This window comes from Onychostruthus taczanowskii, unplaced genomic scaffold, assembly GCF_017590055.1.
Source record: "Onychostruthus taczanowskii isolate IOZ18803 unplaced genomic scaffold, ASM1759005v1 scaffold24, whole genome shotgun sequence".
Taxonomy (NCBI): Eukaryota; Metazoa; Chordata; class Aves; order Passeriformes; family Passeridae; genus Onychostruthus; species Onychostruthus taczanowskii.
In genome coordinates this window covers 2,727,568-2,755,462 of record NW_024499684.1, presented here as the reverse complement: position 1 = coordinate 2,755,462, position 27,895 = coordinate 2,727,568, and the positions used below count along the sequence as shown (strand labels likewise).

The 27,895-nt window shown below is 40.7% G+C and overlaps 1 protein-coding gene across 1 annotated transcript; it reads left to right on the top strand.

Annotated features, from left to right (window-relative positions):
• BCHE (butyrylcholinesterase) lies at positions 1–26,924 on the top strand. Its single transcript, XM_041406049.1, has 4 exons — positions 1–71; positions 2,826–4,347; positions 19,946–20,112; positions 26,673–26,924. Exons 2-4 carry the CDS (start codon positions 2,831–2,833, stop codon positions 26,792–26,794), a joined length of 1,806 nt encoding a protein of 601 aa, XP_041261983.1. The 5' UTR covers positions 1–71; positions 2,826–2,830; the 3' UTR covers positions 26,795–26,924.
• The last annotated feature ends 971 nt before the right edge of the window (positions 26,925–27,895 follow it).

Below are 27,895 nucleotides of genomic sequence, written 5' to 3'. Positions count from 1 at the left end.
GCTGCCTCTGCTCTGCAAATGGAACAGCGTGTGTAGCAGACCTTGGCATTATTCAAGGGATCCTGGGCTAAGTAAATTAAGCTGAGCTAGAAATCACTTATTAATTCAACCATCTTTCCTATTTAAATAGCGATTATGTAGTCCGGTGTATAGATTTTTTGGCTGGGTAAAGATTTGCAAGGGGGAGGAAAGAGGCTTTGAAATAAATAGTGTTCTCTCGCTGAATAAGAATGCAAAAGTAGAGTCTGTTTAACTTTTGCTGGGGGAAACTACTACAGCAGCAGGTTTTTACAATGTGCAAATACACTGCATGATATAACTCTGCTGGGTTGGTGTTGGTGAGCTAAAGCAATCTTCTGACCCTTTTACTCTCATTGTGATAATCAAGTAATGTTTGTTTTGCTCGGTTTGCTTTACATTGCTGTGTTTGGTTTAAAGCAGCATTAAAATCCTTATTAAATGTAATATTTGCCAGGCATTCAAGGTGTAATAATAATCCTCTGTCACTTGCTACTTTTGTTAATATTGGCAGAGTGACCTGGGAGTAGATGAGTCCTCTCACTGAGTAGCACAAAAGTTCTGTGTTTTTGAAGCTTGATCCAACTTGTTCTTTGAAATTCCAGAGCTAATTTAAAAAGAACAGAACTGATTTTTTGGGTTTTTTTTTTTCACTACTATTATGATCTAAAACTATTGCCTCCATATTTTGCAATGCTACATTGTTTATGCCATCTCTTTTTAATTAACAGGAAAGTGCAGGAGGAGAATTAATTTTAATTACTATTTAGGTGGATTAATCTTGAGGAACTTTAAAGTCTTTTGCTTTTCTTAGCATCATTTTTTCTTCATAATGATAATATTGTAAGTACCTTATTATTTCCACCTTGTTGTGGTTGTGTCATGATCAAATTCAGTGAAGTAACAGTGTCACAACAACAGACTTAGAGAAATAGCTTCTCCCATCTCATAGTGTTACTGGGTGCTCCAAAACCCAATGGATCCCTCCTCCATCATTATCCTCCTCCCAGCTCTTGTGGCTTTTCAGGATTTTGGGTTTGATTTTGCAGAGGGGCTGAGAGGAGCCCTGGGATGCTCAACACTAAATTTTTTAAGCACAGATTTACAGAGCAAACCAAATAATTCTATTAAAAAAATAACCCCAAGTCTGTGTTGGTTTAGCAGGCTGGAAATATTCAGCAAACTGGGTAAATTATGCCCAATTCTCCAATAAGTTATGCCCAAAGACAGTAGGATTTAGGCTTGAATGTTTTAGCATACTGGGGTAAATACAAGCTCTTGTTTTGGTCTCTGTGCACGTTTGGGGTGGATATCAGACAAGGTTCTACCCCCAGAGGGTGCTGGGCACTGCCCACGCTCCCCAGGGAATGGTCTCAGCCCTGAGGCTGCCAGAGCTCCAGGAGTTTTTGGACAACATTCCCACGGATGCACAGGGTGGGATTGTTGGGGTGCCTGTGCAGGGACAGGGGCTGCACTGGATGATCCCTGTGGGGCCTTTCAAACTCAGGATATTCCCTGATTCCATGCCTGGCACGGAGACAGGGGAGCCAAAAGCCAGTGAATGTGTGACTGAGCCTCCTGCCTGTGCCCGGGCGAGTTGTGCTGGCCCAAGCTCCTTGGGAGCTGCTGGACCCCGTGAACTGACAAATCACATCTCGAATATTTAACCAAAAATGGGACAATTGCAGGTTTCTCTCAGTCAAGCTGAATTCTTGGTGAAGTGCAAGACCAACTCTGAAGTCTATCGCCCCCATTCGCCACCTCATCTATTTTAACAGAACAACCATAAATGTTTATCTTTTCTAAAAATTATCTATTTTCTGTCTGTTTAGATGAATGCTAAAAATACTGTCCCTGAAGATTCCTCCCTGCTCCTTTGATGCTGTTTCAAAATCAGGAGCCCCTTTGCACAAAATCTTCTCTTCCACCCCTCTGCTGCATTTTCCTTCTAAGAACAGGCAAACAAGCAGGAGAAGCTCAAATTAGGCCACAGCTGTATATTCCAGAAAAATTACCCTCATTCCTTTTAAGGACATGAGTGCTCCTCATTAACAAAGAATGGCCTGTTTAAAGGGACAGGACAAAGCATGCGATGTGTGACAGTGAAACAGGCAAAAAAAAAAAAAAATAGAAGGGAGCTTTGTTGAGCATTTTCAGATATGTAAATCATAGAAATGGATTTATGTAAATGTGCTTTTTGTGAATTTTCAGTTTTAAGGATGATGCTGAGGTTTTATTTGAAAAGGCTGGGTGCTTAAATGTGATACATAATCAAAATTTATATACTTAGCTTTAAGGTGATACTGATTATCACTTGGAAAAGTTCTCAGGAAGGAAAGAGCAGACCTTACCCAAATTATTAGGTACTTCATTTTAATATTAATTCTAAATAGCAGAAGTATGACTGCTTCATATGACTCTGCTAGTTGTAAACTTGGTTAAGATGCTCTAGAAAAACAAGTTCTTAGAAGAAATTATTCAATTAGGTTTTGGTTGGTGGGTAAATCATCTGCAGTAGTCAGAGCCTGCTTGTATGATTTCATCTCTCCTGGTTTGTCTTCCTCAGTTCTGCAGTTTTTAGGAAGATAATTTTTCTGAAGTACTGACCAAATACTAAATACTGAACACAATTTTTGCAACCCAAAAAACCAACAAGAACTTACAGTTAAAAACTTCTGTGCTTTACGTAGCAACACCTTCTCATTTTCAGTGCCCCTGGGATGTCCTGCACCATTATTTAACAGATCATTTTGGTACTAATATATTGCAACACTTATTCTGAAGTTATTTTTCATCCTGTGTTCCAGGCATCATGATTTGGACAAATGGTTTGAGTCTCTTCACCGGGTTTCTCATGGGGTTTCTTCTCCTGTCTGTGTTCACCAGGAAGGTGGTGCCTGAAGAGAATATCATTGCAACCAAGAAGGGCAAAGTCAGAGGGACCAGCCTGCAGGTGCTGGGGGGGACAGTCACAGCCTTCCTGGGAATCCCTTATGGGCAGCCTCCCATCGGGAAGCTGAGATTCCAAAAACCAGAACCTCGGGAGAAATGGGCAGATGTTTGGGACGCCACCAAACATGCAAACTCCTGTTACCAGCCCATAGATACAACTTACCCAGGCTTTGCTGGCTCAGAGATGTGGAACCCAAAAACCAACCTAAGTGAGGACTGTTTGTACCTGAATGTGTGGATTCCTTCTCCCAAGCCCAAGAATGCCACTGTCATGGTGTGGATTTATGGTGGTGGCTTTGAGTCCGGGTCCACTTCCCTGCCTGTCTACGATGGGAAGTTTCTGGCCAGGGTGGAAAGAGTGGTCGTAGTTTCCATGAACTACAGGACTGGTGCATTGGGATTTCTGTCCTTGCCAGGAAACCAGAAAGCTCCTGGAAATGCAGGTTTATTTGATCAGAGGTTGGCACTTCAGTGGGTCCAGGAGAACATAGCAGCCTTTGGAGGCAATCCCAAAAGCGTGACTCTGTTTGGAGAGAGCGCTGGCTCGGCCTCTGTCACCTATCACCTCCTTTCTCCTGAAAGCCACCCTTTATTCACCAGGGCCATCCTGGAGAGTGGGTCTGCCAATGCCCCCTGGGCTGCAATTACCTCTTCTGAGGCCAGGAACAGAGCAGTGGCATTGGCCAAACAGCTCCAGTGTCCCACCAGCAACGAGTCAGAGCTTATTTTCTGCCTCCAAGAAAAGGACCCAAAGGAAATAGTGGAAAATGAAATTTTTGCTGTTCCTTATGGTTCTCTGTTACAAATATATTTCTGTCCGAGCGTGGACGGCGATTTTCTGACGGACATGCCAGAAGTATTGATGGAGAATGGTCTTTTCAAAGAGACCCAGATCTTGGTGGGTGTTAATAAGGATGAAGGGTTATCATTTCTGACATACGGAGCCCCTGGCCTCGACAAGGATAGCGATGGCTTGATCAATAAAACCCAGTTTGAGGCAGCTTTAACTCTGGCCTTCCCAAGAGCGAGCAAGCTTGCCATAGAGTCAATCATCTTCCATTACACGGACTGGGAAAACCTGGGAAAGCCGGAGCATTACCGGGATGCCATCGATGACGTTATCGGGGACTACCAGATCATCTGTCCTGCGGTGGAGTTCAGCACCAGCTTCGCCCAGCTGGGCCACCATGTCTTCTTTTATTTCTTTGAGCATCGCTCCTCCAAGCTTCCCTGGCCAGAGTGGATGGGGGTCATGCATGGCTACGAGATCGAGTTTGTGTTCGGGCTGCCCCTGGAGAGGAGAGTGAATTACACCAAGGCTGAGGAGCTCCTGAGCCGCTCTATGATGAGACACTGGGCAACTTTTGCCAAAACTGGGTAAGTTTACTCTGGAAGTTTGGTTGGTTGGTTGGTTGGATGTTGTTTCAGCAGGGGGAGAAGCTTGGCTGTTCCAGTGCTGCTTTGGAGCCTGGCTGGAATGATGGAAACAGATTAATTGTTCAGTTATCCAGAATTCTTATTTTAGTTCTGACAAAAACACTGTTTCAATATAACAAACTGTTGATGTGTTGATCCCTGTATTGGACAAGCTTAAGGGATCAATATTTATCCACCCATAAAAGCAAATACAAAACATTTCTGTGCCAGGGCAGCAGTTGTTCCAAAGGCAGGTAATGGTTTCAAGGGTTAGAAACAAAATATTTCAAACACTAGAAAAGACTTGCAGCAGTAGAAGTAGGAGGAAAAAAGCCCAATTTCCTTGAGGATGTAATTTGCTGAGAACATTCAGGTGTATAACAGGGAGGTGTGTGCTGTGTTCACACGATGAAGAGATTGGGATTTCAGAAAACCTCTCCTCCTGTGTGCTGGCCCACAACAAATCACTCTCCAGTTCCAGTCCACTCATTTTGAAGTGAAATATGGCCCAGCCTGCACAAGGAGCAAATAAGAATATTTCATTTGGGTGTTGGAATGGATTAAATCCAACCCCTCTCTCCAGCTGGAGTCAGGAGGAGTGAGGCAGCCCTTGCTCCTCTCGGCAGGGCTGGGGACTCTCGATGAGATGCTCAATTTGAAATGAAAATGTTTCAGAGCAGTAACAAAAACAGCCCCCACCACAACAATCATGTAGGATTAGTCCCAAGCCTGGTGCGAAGGGGAGGTATCTTTTTACAGAAGTTTGGCCTGTGCTCTCTCCTGAGAAAATTATACATACGAAAATCTGTTCCTTGGAGAACTCACAACCAAGCAGTCAATTCACACTCTATAAACATTTCTTTAACTTCAGTGTTAAAATCCTGAATTAATTCTGTTTCTAAGGTGGACCCTTTGTTTGATTTGTCAAGGATATATAGATTTGTAAAGGCTGAAATCAACATTGGAACAGGATCTAATTAATTTTTTAAATAGATTAGAAACCAGAGGGGACCACTGTGCTCATTTAGTCCACCCAACCTTGTACATAACACAAAACACAGGTAGGACTGAAATGTTCCCGCTGATTAAAAATGTTTCCACTGATTAAAAATCCAGAACAAACATTGTTAGGTTGTTTTAAACCTTAATTCCACTTAAAATGTTACATTATAAAAGTAAGTGTTTCCAGACTGATTTTGCCTATTCTAACTCTGCATTTTCCAGGTTTTACATTTTGTTTGACAATTTGTAAGATTCATGTCATTATTTTTGTTCCATATGGAGGTTGATTATTAAGGATCTATTAAAATAATCCTTATTCCTGTTTCTGTAAATTGTTTGTTAAACAAGCAGGGTCATACCCTTGAGACTTGCACTAATGTTCTTTTTCTCAAATTATAACTCTCCGCCTTTAAACCTGTGATTCATCCACACCTTGTTGGAAATTTCCCTGCCAGAATTAAACTCTGTCATCCCCACAGAGCTGTAATTCCAGGCATCACCTCTCCCTCCCAGTTCAACCTGACATTCCCTGTTTCTCCATCCAAGGCAAGAGCTGTTTGTGCTTCGTGGTGTTATCTTGGGCTGCTGTTTGTCAAAAGGCTCCACCATCCATCCCAGATCCACGTTCCCCCCTGCCTGGGCTCTCTCCAGCTCCAGGACACCCCAAAATTGGAGGCTGCCAATCCCCAGCCCTGTGTTGTCTCTTCCCCTCATCCTCCATGGTGAACTCACTGCTTATTTTTATGTGTATCCCTTTTTTAACAGATTTACTTATCAATGAGTGTGATTGATTGACTGATTGATTGATTGATTGCCTTGATTTTTAGGAGGATGAATTACCTTAACAACTCCCATCCCCCTTCTATGCTGGAGCTTGTAATATTTGTCTTACCAGAAGAGATGAGCATATTAAAACTCAGAAAATAGTTGTACCAATAGCTGCACTCATCACTGCATAATGCTTTCATACAGCTTTAATTATTGTACAATTCAATCTAAAATTTAATCCACGAGCTCTTCCTGCCTCCCTCTCTGCTGAGAGCCTGAGCACACCCCTCTGTGTGAGTTTGGTAGGGAGGGCTGTGATGCAGAGCAAAACCTTCAGTGGGGTTCAGTCTGGAATTGAGCTGGGAGGTTGACTTATCAATGCCAAAAATGCATCTGATAGATTCTCAAGATGAATTCTGATATTGGGACAGGCCTGGGAACACTTCCTGCACCATGAAGATGTGCTGTGACACCGTTCCTTTGGGGCTGGTGTTGGTGGAGAGCAAACTGAGTGAAAGTTCCTTGTTGCACCCTGCAGCTCCCCATCCTGCCCTAAAGGAGCCTGCAGCAGGGTCTTCCACCAGAGACAGCACACCCTGCCACTGAACACAACTATTTCTTAGTGGGAAAAGAGAAATTCAGGTCTATATTTGATTTTGCAGAGCGATATTTACATTTCTTTGAACTATTGGTTTCCAATGGATTATGTATATATTGCATTTTCAGGTATATATTTAATTTTCATGTATATAACTTTTATGTATATATATTTATATATAAATCTTAATAACCTGCTCTGCAAAACACTGTTCCTGTCACTGCAGCTCCTAAAATTAGACAGCATAAGGTACATTCAGGTTTAAGTTTGTGGAAGACAGTCCTGTCACCTACTCTGATCATCATTCACACTATAATTAGATTACCCCACAGATTGAATTTCAAGTGGTTTCCACAGCAAACAGCAAATAATCCCTCCCTCTGCTCCCACCACGAGGATCCAAACCACCATATTGGGAAAAACAATACAACCCAGCAATTTCTGTGTTAGTAAAAGATCAGATCAGGATTAACCCTCTGTGTGACCCTTTGCTCATTATGCAGAGCAGACACACCTAAGGCTCTGTATCCCATTATTCAGAGTGTGCAAGCAGTGGGGAAGTAATAAAAATTCTTAATATTTCCAAAAGTAATAAATGATCCTTTATTTTCTCCCAGCACAGCAAACATTTAAAAGGAGCTGGGGAAGCCCCGTTTTGACAAAATGTTTGTAGGAAACTCTGGCATGATCAAAGGGCAAATCTCTGTGGGGAAAATTACCATTGATGTCTCCAGAAGATGAAGAGAAAAATCAAGCAAAAATGAGAAATATTGTACAGCATATTTTTTAGTGAGGGTGTTTGACCTAATATTCTAATGTGCTGAAGTACAAAAGCACAAGGGAGAGGAGGGCAGCCTGCAGAGGAAAGGAGATGAAGTAGAGTCAACAAAACTGGAAGAAATCTTGTTTTTCCTGGTGTTTTTCTGCCTGGGAGGGACTGAGAAATGCCAGAGCTGCTTCTCATGAGGGCCCTTCTAGCCCAAACTTTGACCTGAGTGATCTGGGTTTTATTATTGTGTGAGGAATAAAAGTACTGATAGGAAAATTAAAAATATGCACTTAGGAGCATCTTCTGTTTCTGTCATGTTTTAACCCCAGCCAGCAGCTAAACCCCACAGAAATGCTGCCCTTTTCCCCCACAGAGGGATGGGAGGGAGAACTGGAGGGATGATAGCAAAGAAAAATCCTTAATGTCATGTAAGGACAAAAGAAAAGATGTTAGAGACAGAAAGTGACTCTTTCAAAACATCCCAAGAGTGTGAAATTCTTGATTTCTGCATTTCTCAGTAACCAAAGGACACTGTCAGTCAGCCCAGGGGTTTCCCAGCCCACCACCATCCACAGCAGGAGTGGATGCAATTTTCCAGATCTCTGGACACTTCCTATTTCACATCCTGGCTAAAAATAAACATCAGTGATTAGTGACCATTTTCCCTGGAAAATTACAGGCATTTCTATTTTTGAATATAAACAGGGAATGGAGATGTAGAGGATTCAGCAGGAGACAGGAACACACATTTCTCCTGCGAGCCTTGGAGCTGGTGCTGCTGTTAGACTCCAATTTCTCTTCTGGATCCCAGGGAATAGGGTCATTTTTAGGAATCTGCCATATATTGACACAGTCTGTGAAGATCCTGCTCACAAAGTCTTTTTCATGGCTGAATTTGGGTATCAAGTAAGTTTGATCAAATATCCCAGCCATTCCTTTTTAAGCCATTAAGATATTCCATACAATACTTTTCTTTTTCATACATTTGAGCCTTGAAAGAGCAACATTTTAATCATACTCTGAAAAATCCTTGTACTACCAGCAAGGGAAGAAGGAGACTTACTACTCCTGCTGTCTGAATAAATCAAGCTGAATAAAATATTTGGGTTATAAGAAAGAACAGATTCCAAAATCAACACTCTTGATTTACACTTTGAGGTTGAATTCCTTCCTCCACCTTGACCTGGGGCCTTTTCAGCTTATTCTTGCATTTAAGAGTATTGGCAGTTGAATATCAATTCATAGCCAAAAAATCATTTGATGAAACACCAGATATCACCACAGTTAGACAAAGAGAGATGGGCAGATTGGATTCAGCAGGAAAGCATAGTGTGGTGTCAGGAAAAGTGCTGGATCAGCTCTGGGATGACTGTGTTTGTGTGGAAATAACATTTATTTTAACAATATTGTTCATTTTCAGTGGCCTTCTCCTGAACTTTTCCCAGCACACTTGATTTTAAGCCACACTCATGAAAAAATAGAAATCTCTCTTTTTGAACATTTTTTAAGTTCCTTTTTCTGCCTCAATTTTGTTATTCTTCAGAAAGCTTTTGAAAGCAGGCAGGTGACACTAACAGGTCCTACCAATCCCCAGCCCCAGGATGCTCTGCCAGCTCTGGGAAAGGGAAATTTTATTTATCCCTAGAAAAACTAGATGGGATTCCAAATCTTTGGGAGCCTTTTCTATTCCTTTATCCATTCGATTTGGTTACTGTGTTTTTTAATGATGAGAGATGCAAAGTGACAAGAGCCAGACAAATCAGATGGGCTGAAAACTCAAGCAGGAATATAGGAGAGCACACAAAGATAATATTTTTTAAGGCTTTGTGAAAAATGTTTCTGATAAAAGGAAACGGGCAAAACTTGTCTCCCTGCCAGTTTTACAACTGCTGAAACAAATCTTTGCAGCTTTTTCTATAAAGTGAAGCCTTTGAAATATTTCCTCCTATGTTTTAGGGGAATTTGTGAGGCTTTGATTGTCCCACTAAAGCTGTGAAGCATTTTGTCTGGTTATTATTGCCTTTCCCTGATGTTCCTCTGGTAGACACATAATAAATTTCAGTGCTTTTGTTACCAACTTATCACAACCTGTTTATAGAGAGTAGTTTCAGAGCAGTGAGAACAAAACCAACAGCCTCATATAGAGTCCAGGCAGCACTTGAACTGGGGACCTATATACTCTGAGTATGGGAAGGACTGAATATACTGGGAAAAAATAAAAATAAAAAACTCCAACCACTTTTAATTTCCTTATGCTTCAGGAAGTTGGAAGTTTTATGTGCCTCTGAGCCATTTCAAGGGAAGAAATTTACTGTGGGCTGTATTTCTGCCAGAGATTCACTCGTGTTCACAGGGATAGAGGAAAGTTTTTGGGTTGGAGTTACTTTGATCCTCACAGGGTCTTTAAACACTCCAGAGCCAGAGCTCAGGGGGAGCAAGAGGAGCCTTTCCCTGAGGCTGATGTTCCTGAGATCTCACACCCTTCCAGAAAAATTAATATTTCATCTTAACAAGTGATTTTTCTGATCAGGTCAAGAATCTAGAAAAATAAATTTCTGGATTAAAAAAAAAAAAAAAAGTAGTATGAACAGAGTAGGAGAGAGGTTCCCAAAACTACAAAAAATGTATGTGGAAAGGCTTTCTTCCCCATGTTAGGGAAAATTAAAGCTTTCTTTTTTGAGCCAAAAGGATACATTTACTCTCTCATTCACTGTCTTTCATGTGAGAAATTTCTAAGCTATGCAAAGAAATTGCAGAAATTATAGTCTTGAAAAACAAGGGGAAAAAAAAGTTTAATTTTGAAGAAATTTTGCTCCTATTTTTCCACCTTCAGTTTTGAGTTCATAAAAGTGACTCATCATCTTTACCAGAGTTTACATCCATTGTTGTATTCAGAACAGTAATGGAAATACCTTTTTAGCAAACTAATAGGAAACAGTGGATCATGGAAAATATCAGTAACCAGAGACTCACCTTGACAGGCATCTCTCTCTCTGGCTTTCAAGCTGACAAGCTGTCATTGAATTTCAAAACTGAAAACAGGAGTGTTTGATTCAGATGTCTTTTGAAAATTAGTCTGGGATACAAATTGTTGAGATTGGTTTAATTTTATTACAAACATTGCAAATTACAAGAAGTTCCTTTCCGTATGTGCAGCAAACTCAATTCTGTCCACGCACATTTTCCTGCCTCCGACAGATGAGTCAAACCATTATTTTCAAACAGGAGATGAGAACATCTATTAAGGAAATGCCCAAATATTGTAGGAGCCTTTGAGTGAGAACAAAACTAAAACCTAGAGCTGAAATGCAGAGGGTTGCCTGGAAGAGAACACTGGCAGTGCTTTGTGGAGCAGGGGAAGGTCGAATTCAGTTGTTAAAGGCTGTGGGGTCAAACTCATCAGTGGTGGCTTGGGGCTGAGCAAGGAAAACTCCTGAGCCCTGCAAGAGAGGGACATCTGAGGGGCTGGAGGAAGAAATGGAGCTGGGGAAGGGGCTGGAACAGCAGGAGGGGCTGAGGGAGCTGGGAAGGGGCACAGAAAAGGAGGCTCAGGGGGAATTTCTGGCTCTGCACAGCTCCTGGCAGGAGGGGACAGCCCGGGGGTCGGGATCTGCTCCCAGGGAACAGGGACAGGAGGAGAGGGAACTGCCTCAAGCTGTGCTGAGGGAGGTTTAGGTTGGATATTAGGAAGAATTTCTCATGGAAATGTATGTCCTGCCCTGGTAAAATCTGCCCAGGGCTCTGGTGCTGTCCCCATCCCCTGAGGGATTCAAAATCCATGTGGATGTGACACCTGGGGACATGGGACAGTGGTGGCCTTGGCAGTGCTGGGTCAGCAGTTGGACTTAAAGATCCTGGAGGTCTTTTCCAACCTAATTCAGTGATTCTATGGATCCAAATCTTGGATGTGGCTCTGCCTTTCCTCATAAGTGGGGTAGGTTGAAGAGTCTGCACTGGACAGGGTTCCCTGCTGTCCCAAGGGCCTGGCAGAGTCTACACAGACACATTCTGGGGGAAGGAGAGGCATGAAGAGAAAGAAATGCCTCAAGAGTGAAATAAAACCATGGTGTGATTGCCACCTCACATTTGGGAGTGGGAGTGAGAAACCTGGATGTAAATAATTTAGTGTCTGGTGGGAAGTAAGGAAAATGGAAAAGCAAGGGAGGGAAATGTAACTGCTGCAAGACATCAGGTGACCAAGAAATGCACAAAGGAGAAAGAATAAAAAACAGATTGAAGTATGAGAACAGAAAATATCTGAAAGACTTTCAGGGGGAGAACAAACCTAAGAACAGAGAAATGAAGGAAGGGCACACATGGATTTATTATGAATTGTATTTGAGGCAGGTTCGCAAATAAAGCCAGGCACTTCAGAGGGAATGGATTTTATAGGCATGTAAACACACAGTCCCCAAAGGCACTGAGAAATTCTAATTAATGTTCACCCACAGTCAATCCTCTTTTTAAGGGCCACTCTTCTTCCGTGCTGCTTTCCTGCAGCTTAGTCCTTGTTTCATCACCAGGAGGCAGAAATGGAAGTTTGAAAGGTCTGCAAACCCTATTTTTCCAGGTGGTTCTGGAACACTAATCTGAAGGGATGCTGAGAAGTTCCACGGGAGGAATGGAAACCTTTCAGTGCACATTTTAATTTACTCCCCAACGCCAGAGATTGGCTGTTCCAGGGAAGTGGCAGAGGCGAGGGGAGAGGAAATGAGGAGCAGCAGAGGTTACCTAACACCACATTTTTGAAGAGAGCTCAATGTGGTGTTTAATTCTGTTTTCAATCAGCTGCAGGGAAAGGCAGTGGTGGGGAAATGTACTTAGAAATTCAGTGTTGGGATTTGGGAGATTCTGTCCCCAAGAATCTGAAGCCGTGTTGGTAGAAATTGGGCATTTTGTGCTTGCAGTTGGTGATGTTACACAATTCTATAAGAACATAAAATTGAAAGCTGACATTCTCTGCTTCCCCAGACACTTCTATGTCCTCTACCTTTCCTTGTAGGAACTTAAGAGAATTTCTTAATTTCATAAAATGCAAACCCTAAAGAGCACTACCTCAAATGTGCACCTCTTCCTACAGGAACAGCTGTTTAAAAACAGTGATCTTTTTAAAATTCTAACGAAGTTTTTCATTTTAATGAGCTTTTAAATATCTGCCTCTCATGGATCTTACTCATGGTGCAACCTCCAAGTGGATTTTCTGTACAACTGGAAATACTCAGATGTTTAACAGTTGTTTTTCCTAGGAATAAAGTAGTCTGCATATAATAATTTCCATGAAACCCTCTCAATTTTGAAAGAGAAGAACTTTAAACAGGTTACTCCTCCCTTTTCATATTGTTTCTTCTTAAGAGCAACCCTTCCATGGCTCCCAGTCCATGTGTTGGCATTTGGAGATTTCCCTCTTGCTGCAGTTCAAAACAGAGACTCAGAAGAATTTACAAGAATGGGATATAATTCAAATTTCCTTATCAAAAGAAGTCATATGTAACTTCCACTTGTAAATGTCAAACCTATAATTAATTTATACTATGAGAAATTATTATTATTATTATTATTATTATTATTATTATTATTATAGATAGAGAGCACTCTATCTTGTTTGCATTTCCCAGCATGAAGCTGCAGTGGTTCAGTTTCTGATGAAGCAGTAACACAAATTCCCTCTCCTGAATGCTGCCCAATAGTTTCATTTTTAGGACTGCTCAATTTGGCCTATATTATATGGTCGTGAAAGTTTGTGACTCATGCACTTCCTCCCACTCACAGAAATAAAACAGTAGTAGAAAATATAAAGAAAAATGCCACTGTGATGAAATCCATCAGGACACAACAAATCCAGAGGGTTTTGGTTGGTGCAGGGCTCTGTGGAGCATCCATCCTGAAAATAAATCATGATTAGGGCAATTTCCATTGAAAACAAATCTCAAATATCATATCCTGGCATAGTATCAAGTACACAGTCTCAATTGCAAATTTAGTCTCTAGAGATAAGAAAAGCATTGAACACATTTATCCAACAATTTCTGAGTGCCTGGGATGAACTTTATTAATGGCAGAGAAGGGAAGGAATGGAACCAGCAATAATATCCATGAGCACAGTATTTACTCTTTCTCAGAACCAGCTGGGCTGACAAATTTTACCAAAGACAGTGGGAATTTAAAGCACAGTATTAATAGTTTTATGGCTATAAAAACATTATTCTCTCCTTTCACGCCCTCTTTTTTTTGTTTCTGACGAAGCCCTGGTTTGTTCCAGGGAGTAATTCTGGTTAAGATATTGTGTAAGTTTGTGTTTTCTGGGTCATGAGGAGGAAGAGGGGATAAAACAGCCTCAGAGGGTGACTAAAAGGGCAAGTGCCATGTGCCTTCCTGACTACTCTTTCTTTTACTTACCTGTTAGGGAAGGTACTTCCTCCTGCAAGGTCTCAGTGGGGTTCAGGACCTTCTTCCACTTCCAAATATCCCTCTTCAACAAGACTAAAAGCTATAGTTCCATTTGATGTCTTCCTGCAGCCACGACTGTTAAGAAATAACAGCTTTGAAATGTGGCCCTTGAAAGCTGAAATTGATACCACACAAAAGGGCAGAAGGATCTTACAAAACATTTTACAGGAACATTGGGGGAAAAAAAAAAGGCAAAATTGTTCTTTCAGCAGAAAGAAAGACTAAGCTGCAGTGTTGCCTCTCTCATGTCTATATAAAAGCCATGTAAATACGAAATGTGAATATTCACACCAGAACCTGAGTCCTGGAAAAGGTGTGAAATCCCCACTGTGACTCTTACACAGAACAGTGGGACGGCTCCAGACCTCATATGATAAAATCCCATCTCATCCATGCTCTGTGTGGAGTTTGGGGTTCCTGGAGCAGCCCCAGGCTTGGCTGGAACATTTCAGAGGGAAAGAGACCCACGTGCAGCACAGCCCAGAGGGTCAGAAGTGCGGGCAGGGGTTGAAGGGCTCATTAGCTCTGGCTCAAACTCGTTATTTCTCCTGCCACCAGAGCAGGTTCCTGTCCAGGAGCAAGGGGTTGGAAAAGCACCCAGCTCCTGAATGCTCAGCAAAGAGCTGAGACAGAGCATCCTGCATCTAAATGTCTCAAATGCTCCATTATTTATAACCAATACCTTGAGGCCTGCCTTGTGTACGGCAGGAATTTATGACATGCAAGAATGGTTTCAACTCAATGGGTGCTCCACGAGGCTCTTTGGAGCAGAAACAAGACAAAAACAATAATAGCAAACAGCACCAGGAAAAAAAAAAAAAAATAACAGCTTGTTGCTTCATTTCCTGAAACTGATATATAGTAGCACATCCCACTATAATTTATAGTTAAAGGCATTTAAACAGGCAGCTGCTGTGTCCAGGCTGGAATCTGGGAGGAATATCCTGAGCTTTATTTAGCCTGTGAAGGTGTAAGAAAGCCTGGCTGCAAAGGTTCTTCTCCAGTTTCTCTCAGTTAAGGACTTTGCCAGCTGGATCCTGCTGCTTTCTTCAGGGATCAACAGAAGGAATAATATTTACCCAGGCTAGGACTTGCAAAGCAGTTTCCCTCTGGCTCAGGGACACTTTGCAGTCACTGGATTATGGACTCGTGTGTGTGATCTGGGAGTGAGAACTGAGCACAGCAGGGTATAATGAACTTCCCAGAACCAGCTGATTACAAAGGGAGTTTGAAGGATTCGAGTCTGCACATCCCTCAGACTCGTAGTGCTCATCAGAGAAGCCCTTTCTTTCCTACTCTGGGAATCTCAGTAAGGCTCAAATGCCACAAAATCAGGATTTCTGCACTTTATTAAGAACAATTCTATGGCTTTTTTTTTTTTAAATTTCAATTATAGGATAATTTAGATCAATTATATGAGAAATGTTTAATGACTTATATTTTCAGAAACCCGTGACTATTTTCTCACATCCGTGGTGTCGTTCAAGCAAATCCTTTCAAAACCTGCTGTCACTACCCCATCATCCCCTCGGGGACCACACCAGCACCCCAAATTCAGATAACCTGGCAGCCAGTGTGCTGCAATGGGAAAATGAGCACAGGTATAAATATCACCCGTCCTGGCCTTCAGGAATCATGTGAGACATCTGGCTGTGCTGGCCTGGCTAATGCCACAAACACTTCCCACCCCTCTGGAGTGGGACTGGGGCAGCACAGGAGGGCCTGGAGCTCCTCACTAACATTCCTGCTAATTAGGAGTGTCCTCCTGCCCAAGTGGGAAAGAGGAAAAACAATAAAATGTTTCCTTCCAAAATGTGAGGGGGGGAAAAAATTAAAAAAGGTTCATCTGTTTGGTTTAGACCTTGAAGATCATCCAACCATTAGATGTGCAGAAGCAGCCCTTACTCCCAGAGCCACCCTTGGGGTGAAATCTTTAGGTTGTCCTTTTTATTTGATGCTGAACTGACTGTTTCCATAATTCTCAGAGGTTTTGTACTGCAGCTGCAGGAAACCTGCAAGAGTTGGGGTTATTTTTGCTGTTGCAATCCCTCCAAAGCCATTCCCCCTCCTGGTTTTCTTATGCCCATGGTAACACTTCATAAAATGGTTTCCATCCCATGGAAACCAGCTGATTGCCAGTGCTACCCAACAGCCAACAGGAATCACAAAAGCATTAAAAAAATCATAAAAGGGATTCACATTCCCTCTCTCCTGCCTTTAAACCAGCTTTTAGAAGAAAAAGGGCCAAATTGGAAAGGAGCATCAGCAGTTCCAGGCAGGGTGAAGCCAATCCACTCACAGTGGGAGGAGCAGGTCTCCCTTGGATGTCAATTCCTCCTGCACAGGGGAATCAGAGGGTGCAGCAGAATTATTAATGTTCATTCATCTTAGTGGGCACTGAGATGTGGGATTGTTTTTTTTTTTTTTTTGTCCTCTGTAGAAACCCACAAGGTAAGTCACAAACAGGAACGTGGTGAAAGCTTGGGGCAGTCTAAGCTACACTGTAGGACACTTGTTTTACAAAGGTAAATCCTAAAGCACCCTAAACATGTTTTCAGGAGGGTTAGCAGGGAATAGTTTTCATTCTGGACTTCTTCAAAATGCAACTTAACACTACAAAAGAATAACCTCTGTGATAATTACAGAATTCACTCCATGAGTTTTCACTCTGCTATTCAGAACTTGCTCCCAAAAATAAAGGGAATGTTTTCCAGGTATTTTATATCCTGAATGTTTACCAAAAGCAGTCAGATGATGAATTACATATTTTTGTGTGTGTGTATGATAAACCATTTGTAAAGGTAATGCTGTGTGAATATTAATAAAAATGCAGTGAGCTGGTATTGTTTTTCAGGCTATATTGATCATATTAATGAGAATGGTAATGCATGTATGTTTATTATGATTAACAGAGCTCTGTTCATGTTGCATTTTCCATTGGAATGAAATTAACTTTCTCTTTTTAAAGTTGCTGAAGATGAATATTAAATACTGAGAAATGATTGGTGAATAAGCCCTTCCAAAACCCTCTTCACGCCTATATCAAATTTAGTACACTTGTTATAAATTAATCTTGAAAACTAGAAATTATTGGCAATTGTGGATGGAAAAACCCAAAGAGGGAAGAACCTGATCTAAGTAACAAGTACTACCAAGAAACTTCCACTTAAAAACATATCTTAACAAAATAATTTACTATAAACTAACTGCTGTGCCACTACCAGAGTAGAGAGAATCCAGCCTATAATTTCAGGGCATATGCAAGGAGAAAACATAGCTGCAGGAATGAGACAAATTCTGTTTACACCAGAGTTTAAACACAGGTGGTTTGAGTTTGTGTTTTGGTTTGGTTTGGTTTGGTTTGGTTTTTTTTTTTTTTTTTTGTTTTGTTTTGTTTTGTTTTGTTTTGTTTTGTTTTTCTGTCACGCATTTCTTTTCTGGGAGCAATTCAAAGAATTGTATTTCTTCATTGCCTTAGGACTTGCTCCTGCAAATGGTAAAAAGGGTAGAAAAGGAAAAAGATTCTTTCTGAGATCTTCAGTGAAGGTCTAGTTGAAGATGTCCCTGCTCATTTCAGGAGGTTGGATCTTCCAACTTCCCTTTGAAGCCATACTATTTGATAATTTCCTCCAAACAAAATTAAGGCCTTCTCTGAATAAATCTTGTCCAAGAAAGGTGATTTACAAGATAAAACCATGAAATAGAGGCCTGGCCTGAAGATGCACAGCCCAAAACCTTTTCAGGACACACCATCAGGCCCCAATGCCAGCAATGAAGTGGCAAAACTGGAATTACTGAAGCAGAGGTGATTAAGCAATACCAGAAGATGAAAGAGCAGAGGATTAAGGAATTTATAAAAGACGATAGAATGGAGGTTTCCATGCAAATGGAACTTTTTTTTTTCAGTACAAACAAGTTTCTGTAATCGATCACCAAAGATTGTCCAACCAAACCTAAATGGGCAGTGACAGGTTTGTGCAGGGTATTGGATTCCTGTCTGCTCACTGAAGATATTCCTACCGTACTTCCACTGTTCTGTATGAATATTATTAGACCTTGAATTTGGTGCAAAGAACAGGGAATTTTACAGCCTATTCTGGGCACTGCAATTCTCATCATGAAGTTATTAGTAAGAAGGAATGAACAGTAATTGTAAGGGAACAACAAGGTTATAATCATAACTTGTTCCAAATTATACTCCTGTGATCTCCCTTTTGCTCCGACTGGGAGCTGCTTTTTAACTTGGGAAATTTTCAATATTAAAGCCAAGAAGGAAATTGCTGGGCATTTCTTTGAACAGTAAACTTCCTAGAAATGCAGAGATTGTCATAATCAGCACATTCACGGGCTTCAAAGTGCTGTGTTCACCTGATAGTTCTTTCAATCATTTTTTAGTAAAATACATCTGTAGCCATCGAGGCATTGTGTAATCCCCCCACACACCTGTAAATGGTAATGTGGGATGTCATGATTTATTTCATAGCATAAAAGCTGTTAAATGAATACTGACAGCACCATTAGCATCCTGATCTTGAACTGAAGTGCAAGTCAGCTCTGCTTAAGTCATCATTCGCAGGAGCCACAAATAAATGTGCACTTAAAAAAGGTGACATGGGTTAATCAGAGCTGAATTAGTCAGGAAAAATCAGTGAAGAAGGGAGCAGGTCAGGAAATGACAGCCTGAAGCTCTTATTCCAACACTGATTCTTGAAGCAGCCAATGCCAAAGACCCCAGAACACAAAAACATGGACTGAAAACTTGATTAATTCCTAATTAACCAAGAAATATCGATATTGCTTCAGTGTTTTGTGTTCTGAGTGCTCCCACCCACACCTCTTACTTTGCTCCCTCTCTTGGGAAGCAGAACCCAAATGGGCTACACTCCCTGGACTCCTCTTTGCCTTCTGCCTTCCAGCAAGAGTCCTGGTGAAAAGTAAAGCAGAGAGAACCAAATGAACTCAGCTCAGAGTTAATTTATCCCACCAAGAATCACCAGTTACTGTTGCTCTGCCATAAATCCCAGACTCCCAGATGTCAGCTTCTAGGAAAGAAAATGGCTCCTTGTACTTGCACTGAAATAAAACTTCTATCCTTAACCTCTTCTGAGCTAATGGAGACCTGTGACTGTTTGAAATACAAATCTATTTATTCTAAAATTCATGTTCTGTTTTGTTTGTTCCCTAATGTAACACTGCCCATTTTGTTGTTCTCCTACACATTTAAACCACTTTTTCCCCCTCATACAGATACTGTCATTTCTGGAGGTGAAATCTGGATGCCTGTCCTTGGAGCCTTTTGAATTCTGTTGTATTATAAATATTTATCACAGCTCTTTTAATACCAACAGCTGTGCTCCTTTCACATGCAGAGCTGGTTTTATAAAGGGTCAAGCCCTCTGTACCTCTTCCCAGTTACCACAAGATTTCAGATTGTTCCCATTTGGCCCTCCACAAACAGGACTCAACACTCCTCCAGGATGACAGTTCCTTCTTAATGAGGATCAGTTGTTTTCTCTCCCAGTAGAGATCTTATCCCAGTTTAGACATTATTTTTACTAGCATGTTTATCCCAGTCATTTACTCCAATCTGTTTGTCCATCTAAAGGGATCAAAGGCATTCAAACTAAAACACAAACCACTCAACCTCTCAGACTGGCAAGCTGGTTAGAGTCATCTCTAATAATTCATAGCTTCTGTGAGAATCTCCAGGTTCAAAAAGTTGCTTTAATATGATCATTTATTAAGCTTTTCCCTTTGATGAACCCAGAACACCTCAAAAGGGGGATTTTTTTTTCTTCAGATGAGGGTAAATGAAATTTATCTGGCTTTTTTCCCCTGTTACTTCCAAAAGGACACATCAGTCATTCCAAATTAACACACTTAAACGGAACAAGTATTAAATAACCCCAAATTCTGCTTTGTTGTGTGCTGAGGTGGTTTCTCATTCTAAATGAAGTGTTTCTTTTCTCGTTTAGAGCTCCAAATGGGACCCTGACTAATGGAATAAAATGGCCAGTCTTCACTAGTACTGACCAAAAATATTTGACATTGAACACCAACACTTCTGAGGTACTGACAAAACTACGAGCTCAGCAGTGTCGATTCTGGAAACACTTCTTCCCCAAAGTCATGGAAATGACAGGTAACAATTCTTTCCTAGATGCTTTTATATAAAACTTTAATGCAAGGATCATTTGCTGGATGTTAACGTGATAATTGAGTTCAGATCTTTCTGTTCCTGTTTGTAATTGAGATGTTCATTTGGGTAAAACTGAATTAGTGTTGGATAGAACTGTCCATGCTGTGTTGAGGGTGAACCCCAGAACATGCCCTGTGCTTCTGGCTTTGGGGTCACCACCCCATTTTGTACCGGAACAAAACCTGGGGACACACCAAGGGCCAGGACTTTGTGATACGGAGTTTTTCTGTCCCAAAATTCAGATGCAGCCACAATGTGAGACACTGAGTGCTGAAACCTCTGTTCTTGGGTACCCCCTGAAAGATTTTTGGTGCCACCAGGGTTTTTGGTGCAGGAGTGAGCAGGAAAATCAGTGGTAAAGGAGAGTTTGCACTGGGAGCTCTGGAGGCTTTAGATGTTCTGTATAAACTGTGGGACATTACAGGATGTTATATTTGGATTATATTATCTATTATTTATGGGATTCTATTTTATGCAACTGATCCCCTGAGGATATGAAGTGCACTGCCAAGAGGGGATTCTGGTTTCCAGCTCACGTGAGAGCCCTGTGTTTTATTTCTGGAGTGTCATTGCTGAGAGCCCAGAGCCTGCAGGTTTTGCCTATAGAAAACAGAACTGAGTTGTGCCTGGCCATGTATGCAACAGATTTATGAGATTTCACTGCCAAGAAAAAATGTAATTGTTTGAAACTTTAGGATCAGTTGAACAGAGAAGACCCAAATTTTTCGAACACCGGTGGCCCTGTTTTACCAAAGCCCAGCAACAGATGAAGCCTCTGTGCTCTGGATTTCAAAAGGAATTGATTTTATAAAGTGATTTTGCAGCTCTGGAATCACATTCTACAGCTTGACTGAGGGAAAGTCTCATTTCAAAAATGAGATACACTTTTAAGATGTTAATTAGTAATTTAAAATCTTTCTCTAAGACTCAATTTGAATGCTTGTCTTAAAAAACACGTAAGCCTTAAAAATATGTAAACCGTCACAGTGCACAGATGATTCCTTCTGAAATAATTTATTCCCTCCTCATTTGAGTTTGTGACTGTATTATGGCTCAACTTTTATCCCCTCTCAATTCAACAGATGTTTTTCAATTAAATCAAGAGACACGAAATCAGTAGGTAAAATGAATAATTTATGAAGCCTACTGTGTGATTTTAAAATCACAGCTTTCCCAATTACAGGTGTATTTCAGGGAGGTTTCAAAGATTCTGACAACTTTGTGCTGAGCCAGGAGAACTGAGCTCTTTTATATATTCCTTTAACCTGGCTGGGAAAGCCTAGGGAAAAATGTGGATCCTACAAATGGGCTGAGCTTAACTAAGCCCGCGTGGAGCAGGAGGGATCAGATCACCGGAGTTCAACACATCCTGGGGCAGAGAAGAGCTGCTCTGCCTGGTCCTGTGGGGTGAGGGATGATGAAGCAACACTCAGGACCTGCCAGCAGACATAAATTCATCACTGTGCCACATTCGGTAATTCGCAACATCAATTTACATAATTTAATTAAAAGAAATTCACCAGCGTATTCTTAGCAAAAAGAGAAGAATCGTCGTGTCTGGATCCAAATATAGAACTGAGGCAAGAATGTTGTCAACAAGTGGCACTGCCTTGTCTTGTATCATCTGTCAGTCCTTGAAGCATTGCAATAATAAAAACAGAGTATTTCCATTATGTTCCCTGTACAATATTATCCAATTCTGACAGAAAGCCCTTTGAAATCCTGCGTACAAATGTGATATAATAGCTTATATTGCAATAATTCTCTTCACTGAAATATTATTTTGCATTTGCTCTCTCCTTTTATGCCCAAAGGACAGTGCACAGCATTAATGCAGAGATTTCCTCTTGTTCTGAAGGTCTGTCCTTTCTCTTACTCCTTTCATTGAAATATACTTAGGAGAAGAAGGTTGCTGTAACATGAGGTGATATAAGATGACAGGGAACAAGTAAGGAATTTTTATGTTCTCACTGTTACAAGTTCAAGTAGGGTTCAGATAGGCAGAGTAGAATTCTATCAGGTAGAACCCAAAGAGGATAATCAAAACCACTTTTTTTGCAGAAATCATAATTTTTCAGCATCAAGTGATCAGGATTTGCCATGGATTTGCTTGGTAACCCCTTGCCTAATTCCTGACCCACTCCTAGCCCAAGCCTTGCCACCCACTGAGAGATTTTAAAGCCTTTAAAGGCCAGCTCCAAACGCGTCCTGGATCTGAACCAGCCTGTTCCCATCACAGGCTGGGTAACACAAGTTCCCTGAGGCAGTTAAATATATGAGAAATATATATCTTTACTGTTAGAAAATTCACATTTTCTTCAAGCAATCATATCATATATTTTTAAAAAACTTATTATGGTTGTGGGGTAGGAAAATAATAAGGAAAAAATAAGGCTCTCGAAGTAACACAAGAGTAACTGCCATATTTAAAATATGGCCTTGATACCTCTAGAGAAATTTGTGTGATTGTGGAAGATTTCTCAAGGTCTTCTCCTCGGGTTTCAATTAATAAATCCATCACTAAAGACACAAGTCAGAACCTGGAGTTTTTATTCCAGGACAAGTAGACCTGGGCTCTGAGTTCCAAGCAGACACAATTCGTACAGGATTTTAACCCAATTTCACACCCTGCACCCTGCCCAGCCCAGGACAAGCTGGGAGCACTCAGCCTTTCCCATTCCATCCTGAAACCAGAAGGGTTTCAGCTGGAAGCTGCTGCTGTACCACACTGGAGGGACAGTAAACAGTAAGTGACTTTTAAGTGGCTTTTAGAGCAATCATATGTTAATTATAAAAGGATCTGTGTCAGACTTTACCTCCTCAACACAACCTTTAATGCATCTAAAGCCCTTCCTATTTATATGAGCCCGTTTCCTCTTGATTGTAGAACACTGCAGGCAGCCAAACTTTCCATTTACTTTTCCATTACTATTTTAGTGTGCCTAATACGTATTTTTTCTATTTTATTTGATATTATTCATCTATGAAGAAATCAAGCTTGGTCATATAAATACATTACTTTTTAAAACCACCCTAAAAAGATCTTTTTTTATGTGGAGGCAGAGAAATGTTCAACCTCTTGAGCAATGAGCAACAAAAATTATTGTATTTGATGTGATCCTCCAGCCAGTATCTGAATTATCCAGAGATAAATACTCAGGGTGGTAAGAATATTAAAAAAATTGACTAAATAGAAAATTCACCATCAGAATTAAATTAAATTTCCACAGAGTTGGGTACATGAAGAAATGTGAATTAATCACAGGTAACCTCACCAATACTACCACACCTCCCAACAAAGACTTTACTCATTGCACCTGTGAGCAAAAAGTTTCTGTACTTAAACCATCTGATTTCTTTCCAACATTTCATTCCATGTCATTGGAAAGATAACAGCCCTTAGAATTATTCATCTCCCAGAGAGCTCTGCTGACTTCTGGAAGAACTAAAACAATAAAAGAGAGGCTTTTGTAGTCCTTAAAAACACATGTGAAAATGAATATACTGCTGTGTCTAACAAAGCTTTGATACCCAGAGAGTGTGATTAAAGAATATTCACTATAGATATTATTTGTGACATTTGTGGAGAAACTCTCACCATGAGAATGTGCAGCATAAACCTGTGGCATTTATCATATTATAGAACCCAGAAACTTATAAGTACCTGCAGTCATGAAACTTGCAATGGTGTTGAGGACAGAAAAATTAATTCTAACTTGCCATCCCTTATTAATTAACAGCTATTTGGCCTTTATCCCAATCCTAAATGTGTTTGTGTGTGTTAATGTTAACATTAGCGCTTTATTGGCACATCCAGCAGTTCAAAGGATGGGATGGTGATAAATTTAAATTTGCTGTAACACATTAAAGTAAGGGAGAGATGGAATGAGAGGAAATTCCAGCTGATTGTGCCGGTATTGTTGAAGAAGCAAAAAAAAAACCCTTTTTAAAGTTTTGATCTGTTAAACTGGAACCTTTCAGAGCACTGATTCATTGCCTACAGAATCTCCCCTTTTCTCCTGCCCAGCCTCACTGGGCTTTGCATGGGAATTAAGGTAAAGTTTGGGATTGCCCCAGTGGCTTCTAGAAAATTCCCTGTTTTCGCTCTTAGCTGGCTCTGCAGGCACGCAGTGCTCTGAGCTGTAATTATTGGTCAGCTTGGACTCTCTAATCTTTTTCTTTTTTGCCTCCCAGCTGTCAGCTCATCTAAGTCATGGGTGGTTGCCTTCCAGAGATTGATGGTGTTGGTGATAATGGGATGCATTGACTTGTGACTTCAATTTGGATCTTATCACTGGGGGGAAGGAAATCAAACAAATGGGAATCCGAGTTATTTCAGTGATTTCCATCCCCCTTTTTTTTTTAGATCCATAATGGTGGCTCCTCTGAATTTTTTGATGTCTTCTTTCTCTAGCTGGCTCACTTGTTCACCATAATCTTTAAAAAGGACTGAAAAACCCCATAATTTATACTCCAGAACAGTGACTTTTAATTCAAGATGTGCCTATGGTAGAGATATTTCAGTGTCTTTGGGCAGATTGGAAACACCTCTACACCTGAATAATTAAAGAAGAGAGGTTTTTGAGTTTCCTTTTTAATTCATAAGTGGAGGTTTTGCCTGAATAAATAAAACTGGACACCCAAAATCAAGAATAAAATGAGAAACACAGTTCAGGCAGTTTTCTCCAAGTAATAGTGCTACTGTTTCATACACAAAATTACCAATCCATTTGACTTAATGTGAAAAATTTGGCTTTCCCTGAGACCCCGACTGCATCTTTAATTAAGTATGTGTAAAGGAGAGGTCTTAGAGTCAGGAAAGCAGAATGTTGTGCATGTTTTGTCCCCATGTTTCTGAGTTCTATTTGAATAGTTAGCAATGAAAATGAGATTTTATTGTTACCAGCACTTCCAAATCATCTCTGAGTTAATGGCATTGTGGCCTGCAAAAAGGAAATTTTAAAGTATCTGAACTTTCCTTTGATCTCTGTTATAACCAAGCTTATTTACAACTTTGAGTTGAGGGAGAAGGATGTAGTTAATTTATTGACATTTTTTCCCATATTTGTTCTTCACGCTTTTCTTTTTGACTGCATTTAAAAGTACAGGACTTCCTGAAGAAAAAAAAAATCTTGGTTTTATTTCTGGTCTCACTGGAACCAAGAAGTAAATCTCATTTCAAAGTCTCATTAAATTGCCATCTGGATTTCCAGACCAAAAAGGTTTGGAAACGTTGAGCTAAACTGCAGATAAGCGACCAAATTACTGGATGCTTCTCCAAGCTAAATCTCGGAATCAGTGAACTCTCTCCCTCAAATATTCTCTCTAGTGATGTGTAAAACACAGAAGTATTTCATTTTCACATCACCAGTTACACTTGCAGTGCTGGCAGGTCGTAAAAAAGGGGGAAGGGGTGTATTTATGGAGGGAAGAAGAACAGCAGAAGAACATAAAAGCCAAAGGAGCATAAAGAACCCACGGAGCTGTTACCTCAGGAACACCATCCCCAAGTTTTTCTGGAAGTGAGCCCTGCCAGTGAGGGACACCACCAGATTTGGGTCCAGAATGAACAAAGCATTCACAGATCGTCAATGGTTTCTGAACTTTATCCTGAACTCTACAGCTGAAACAAAATGATGAGCACCAGTGGCTGATACAGCCTGCAGGTTTTATCCACATTTTGGTGGTGTCTGGGATGTTCCTGCAAGGCCACTGCCTTTCTCATGGTGTTAATCACCTTTTGGGGCTGCAGGAAGGGATCCTTGTCCATAAATACCCTGTGAAATGCTGTATTTCTATGACTCTTCTCATCCTCACCCTCTGCTCCCATGCTTGTAACAAATTAGGCAATAAATATTTCCTTGGGACTCAGGATTACTTGGAGAATGCTTTAAAGCTGGGGATGAAAAAGAAAAGAGAAGATGGTTTCACATTGACATAGTGCACATTTGACAGTGTCCCACTCCAAACCTGTGCCCTTTATGCTTCAAACCTGGGGATTTGTTCCATGGGAGGTCGAGATCCTGGACGCCCATTGAAATCCATTAAAACAATGGAAATCCTGCTGTTGCCTTAAACAAAGCTGTGATTTCACCTTATCTTTACAAGCATTTCTCTCATTTTGCATTATTTAGTCTTCAGGGTTTCAATGCAGGGTATATTTAACCAAAGGAATATTTTGAGGATAAAAAAAGTGACTTAAAAATGATGATTTTGATGGACAGAAGAATTCTCCAAAATATATATTGAAAAATATATATATTTTAAAAATCCAAAGTATATTTATTACCCATCCAGAATGATATCTTTGCACTACTTCCTTTCTGATGTAAAGTCAAAATACTAATCACTGAATTTTCAGTCATTCCAGGTTTAAGAAAAGAAGCAAAAGACCATCCCATAATGTATTTGGAGCAGATGACATTGATAATCAAAATTATTTTTCAATTAGCATACAAAGAGATTCAAATTTAGATTAATGTAACCCATTTCATGTTTTACAGGAAATATTGATGAAGCAGAACGAGAGTGGAAAGCAGGATTCCATCGGTGGAACAATTACATGTCAGACTGGAAAAATCAATTTAATGATTACACCAGCAAGAAGGAGCTGTGCAGTCTCTAATTAATATGTTTACTCTTTCCAGTTTGTCCCTAGAACTGTTCATCAGGCAAATATCCAGGTAGCTTCCCAACCTGTCGAGCATTAAATATATTATGCAGATTAAAAGGAAATGCTACAGATACAACTCTGATTTCAGATCTTTCCTTTATATTTTACCTCCTCTCTCAATAAAAAAATATAAGGCACCCACACCCTTTGAAGCTTCCCTGGGTCAAGTAGGACTGTAGACATTAAAGGCTGGAGATTAATGATGTACATATTCTTATAAATACTTGCTGCTTAAACTCACTCTTCAAAGAAACAATGTAATCTGTTAGAGGAAAATGGACCTATTTTTAAAACAGAAATAGCAGTTTTACAGCAGTGCAGTGCAGAGCACAATCAGATTTAATCTTTAACTGCAACACCACCTCACTCAAGGCTTGTTTCAGACATAATTTCATCAACATAAACATAAAGATGCAATAATTTTGCTGGATGCACCAGGCAATATTTACTTGTTAGACCAAAAAGTTTTCAGACTGCCATAAAAGTGGGAATCAGCGTTTTTTTTTCTGGCCAAATATGTGGGAAAAGCCATGGCAGGAGAGGATTTGAGCTGTGTATTGAAAGCCTAAATCAAGTGCTATGGTGAAATAAGCTGGAAAACCCAACAGCTTTCCCACAGTCCTCATTTTTTTCAAGGAGTAAGGAATTACAGACTCACAAATAATGAATTCACACCTTTCCAGCTCAGGCACTCTGGGAAAAGTCCCTCCTATGGAGGCAAGCTCCAATTATGATTTTTTTTGTCCACTCTGTTGCCTCCTGGTTGAGGGACACCCCGCATTTACTGGAACATGAGGGGCAGCTTTTTTCACCTGCAGAAGAGCCTCAGTCTCTGTGTCAGCAGATTCCCAGCCCCAAAAACTGCCAGGAGAGTGGAGCCTGCCCAGGAATCTCCTGGATGGAAGGCTGGGGAGAGGATCCTTGCAGAGGGATGTTGTGACCTTGGTGGGAAGGACCCAAAGGACTCTTTGCCACGGCCAGGTGAGCTCCCTGTGAGCTGGCATCTCCCACACTCCTTTCCACTTGCTCGAGCTGAACCTATTAAAAACCTCT

Excerpts from the sequence above, each read along its gene's own strand:
- BCHE (XM_041406049.1), top strand. The coding sequence starts at position 2,831 with ATGATTTGGACAAATGGTTTGAGTCTCTTCACCGGGTTTCTCATGGGG. Across the intron at positions 4,348-19,945 it reads GCAACTTTTGCCAAAACTGG|AGCTCCAAATGGGACCCTGA; the intron begins GTAAGTTTACTC and ends TTTCTCGTTTAG. Across the intron at positions 20,113-26,672 it reads CAAAGTCATGGAAATGACAG|GAAATATTGATGAAGCAGAA; the intron begins GTAACAATTCTT and ends CATGTTTTACAG.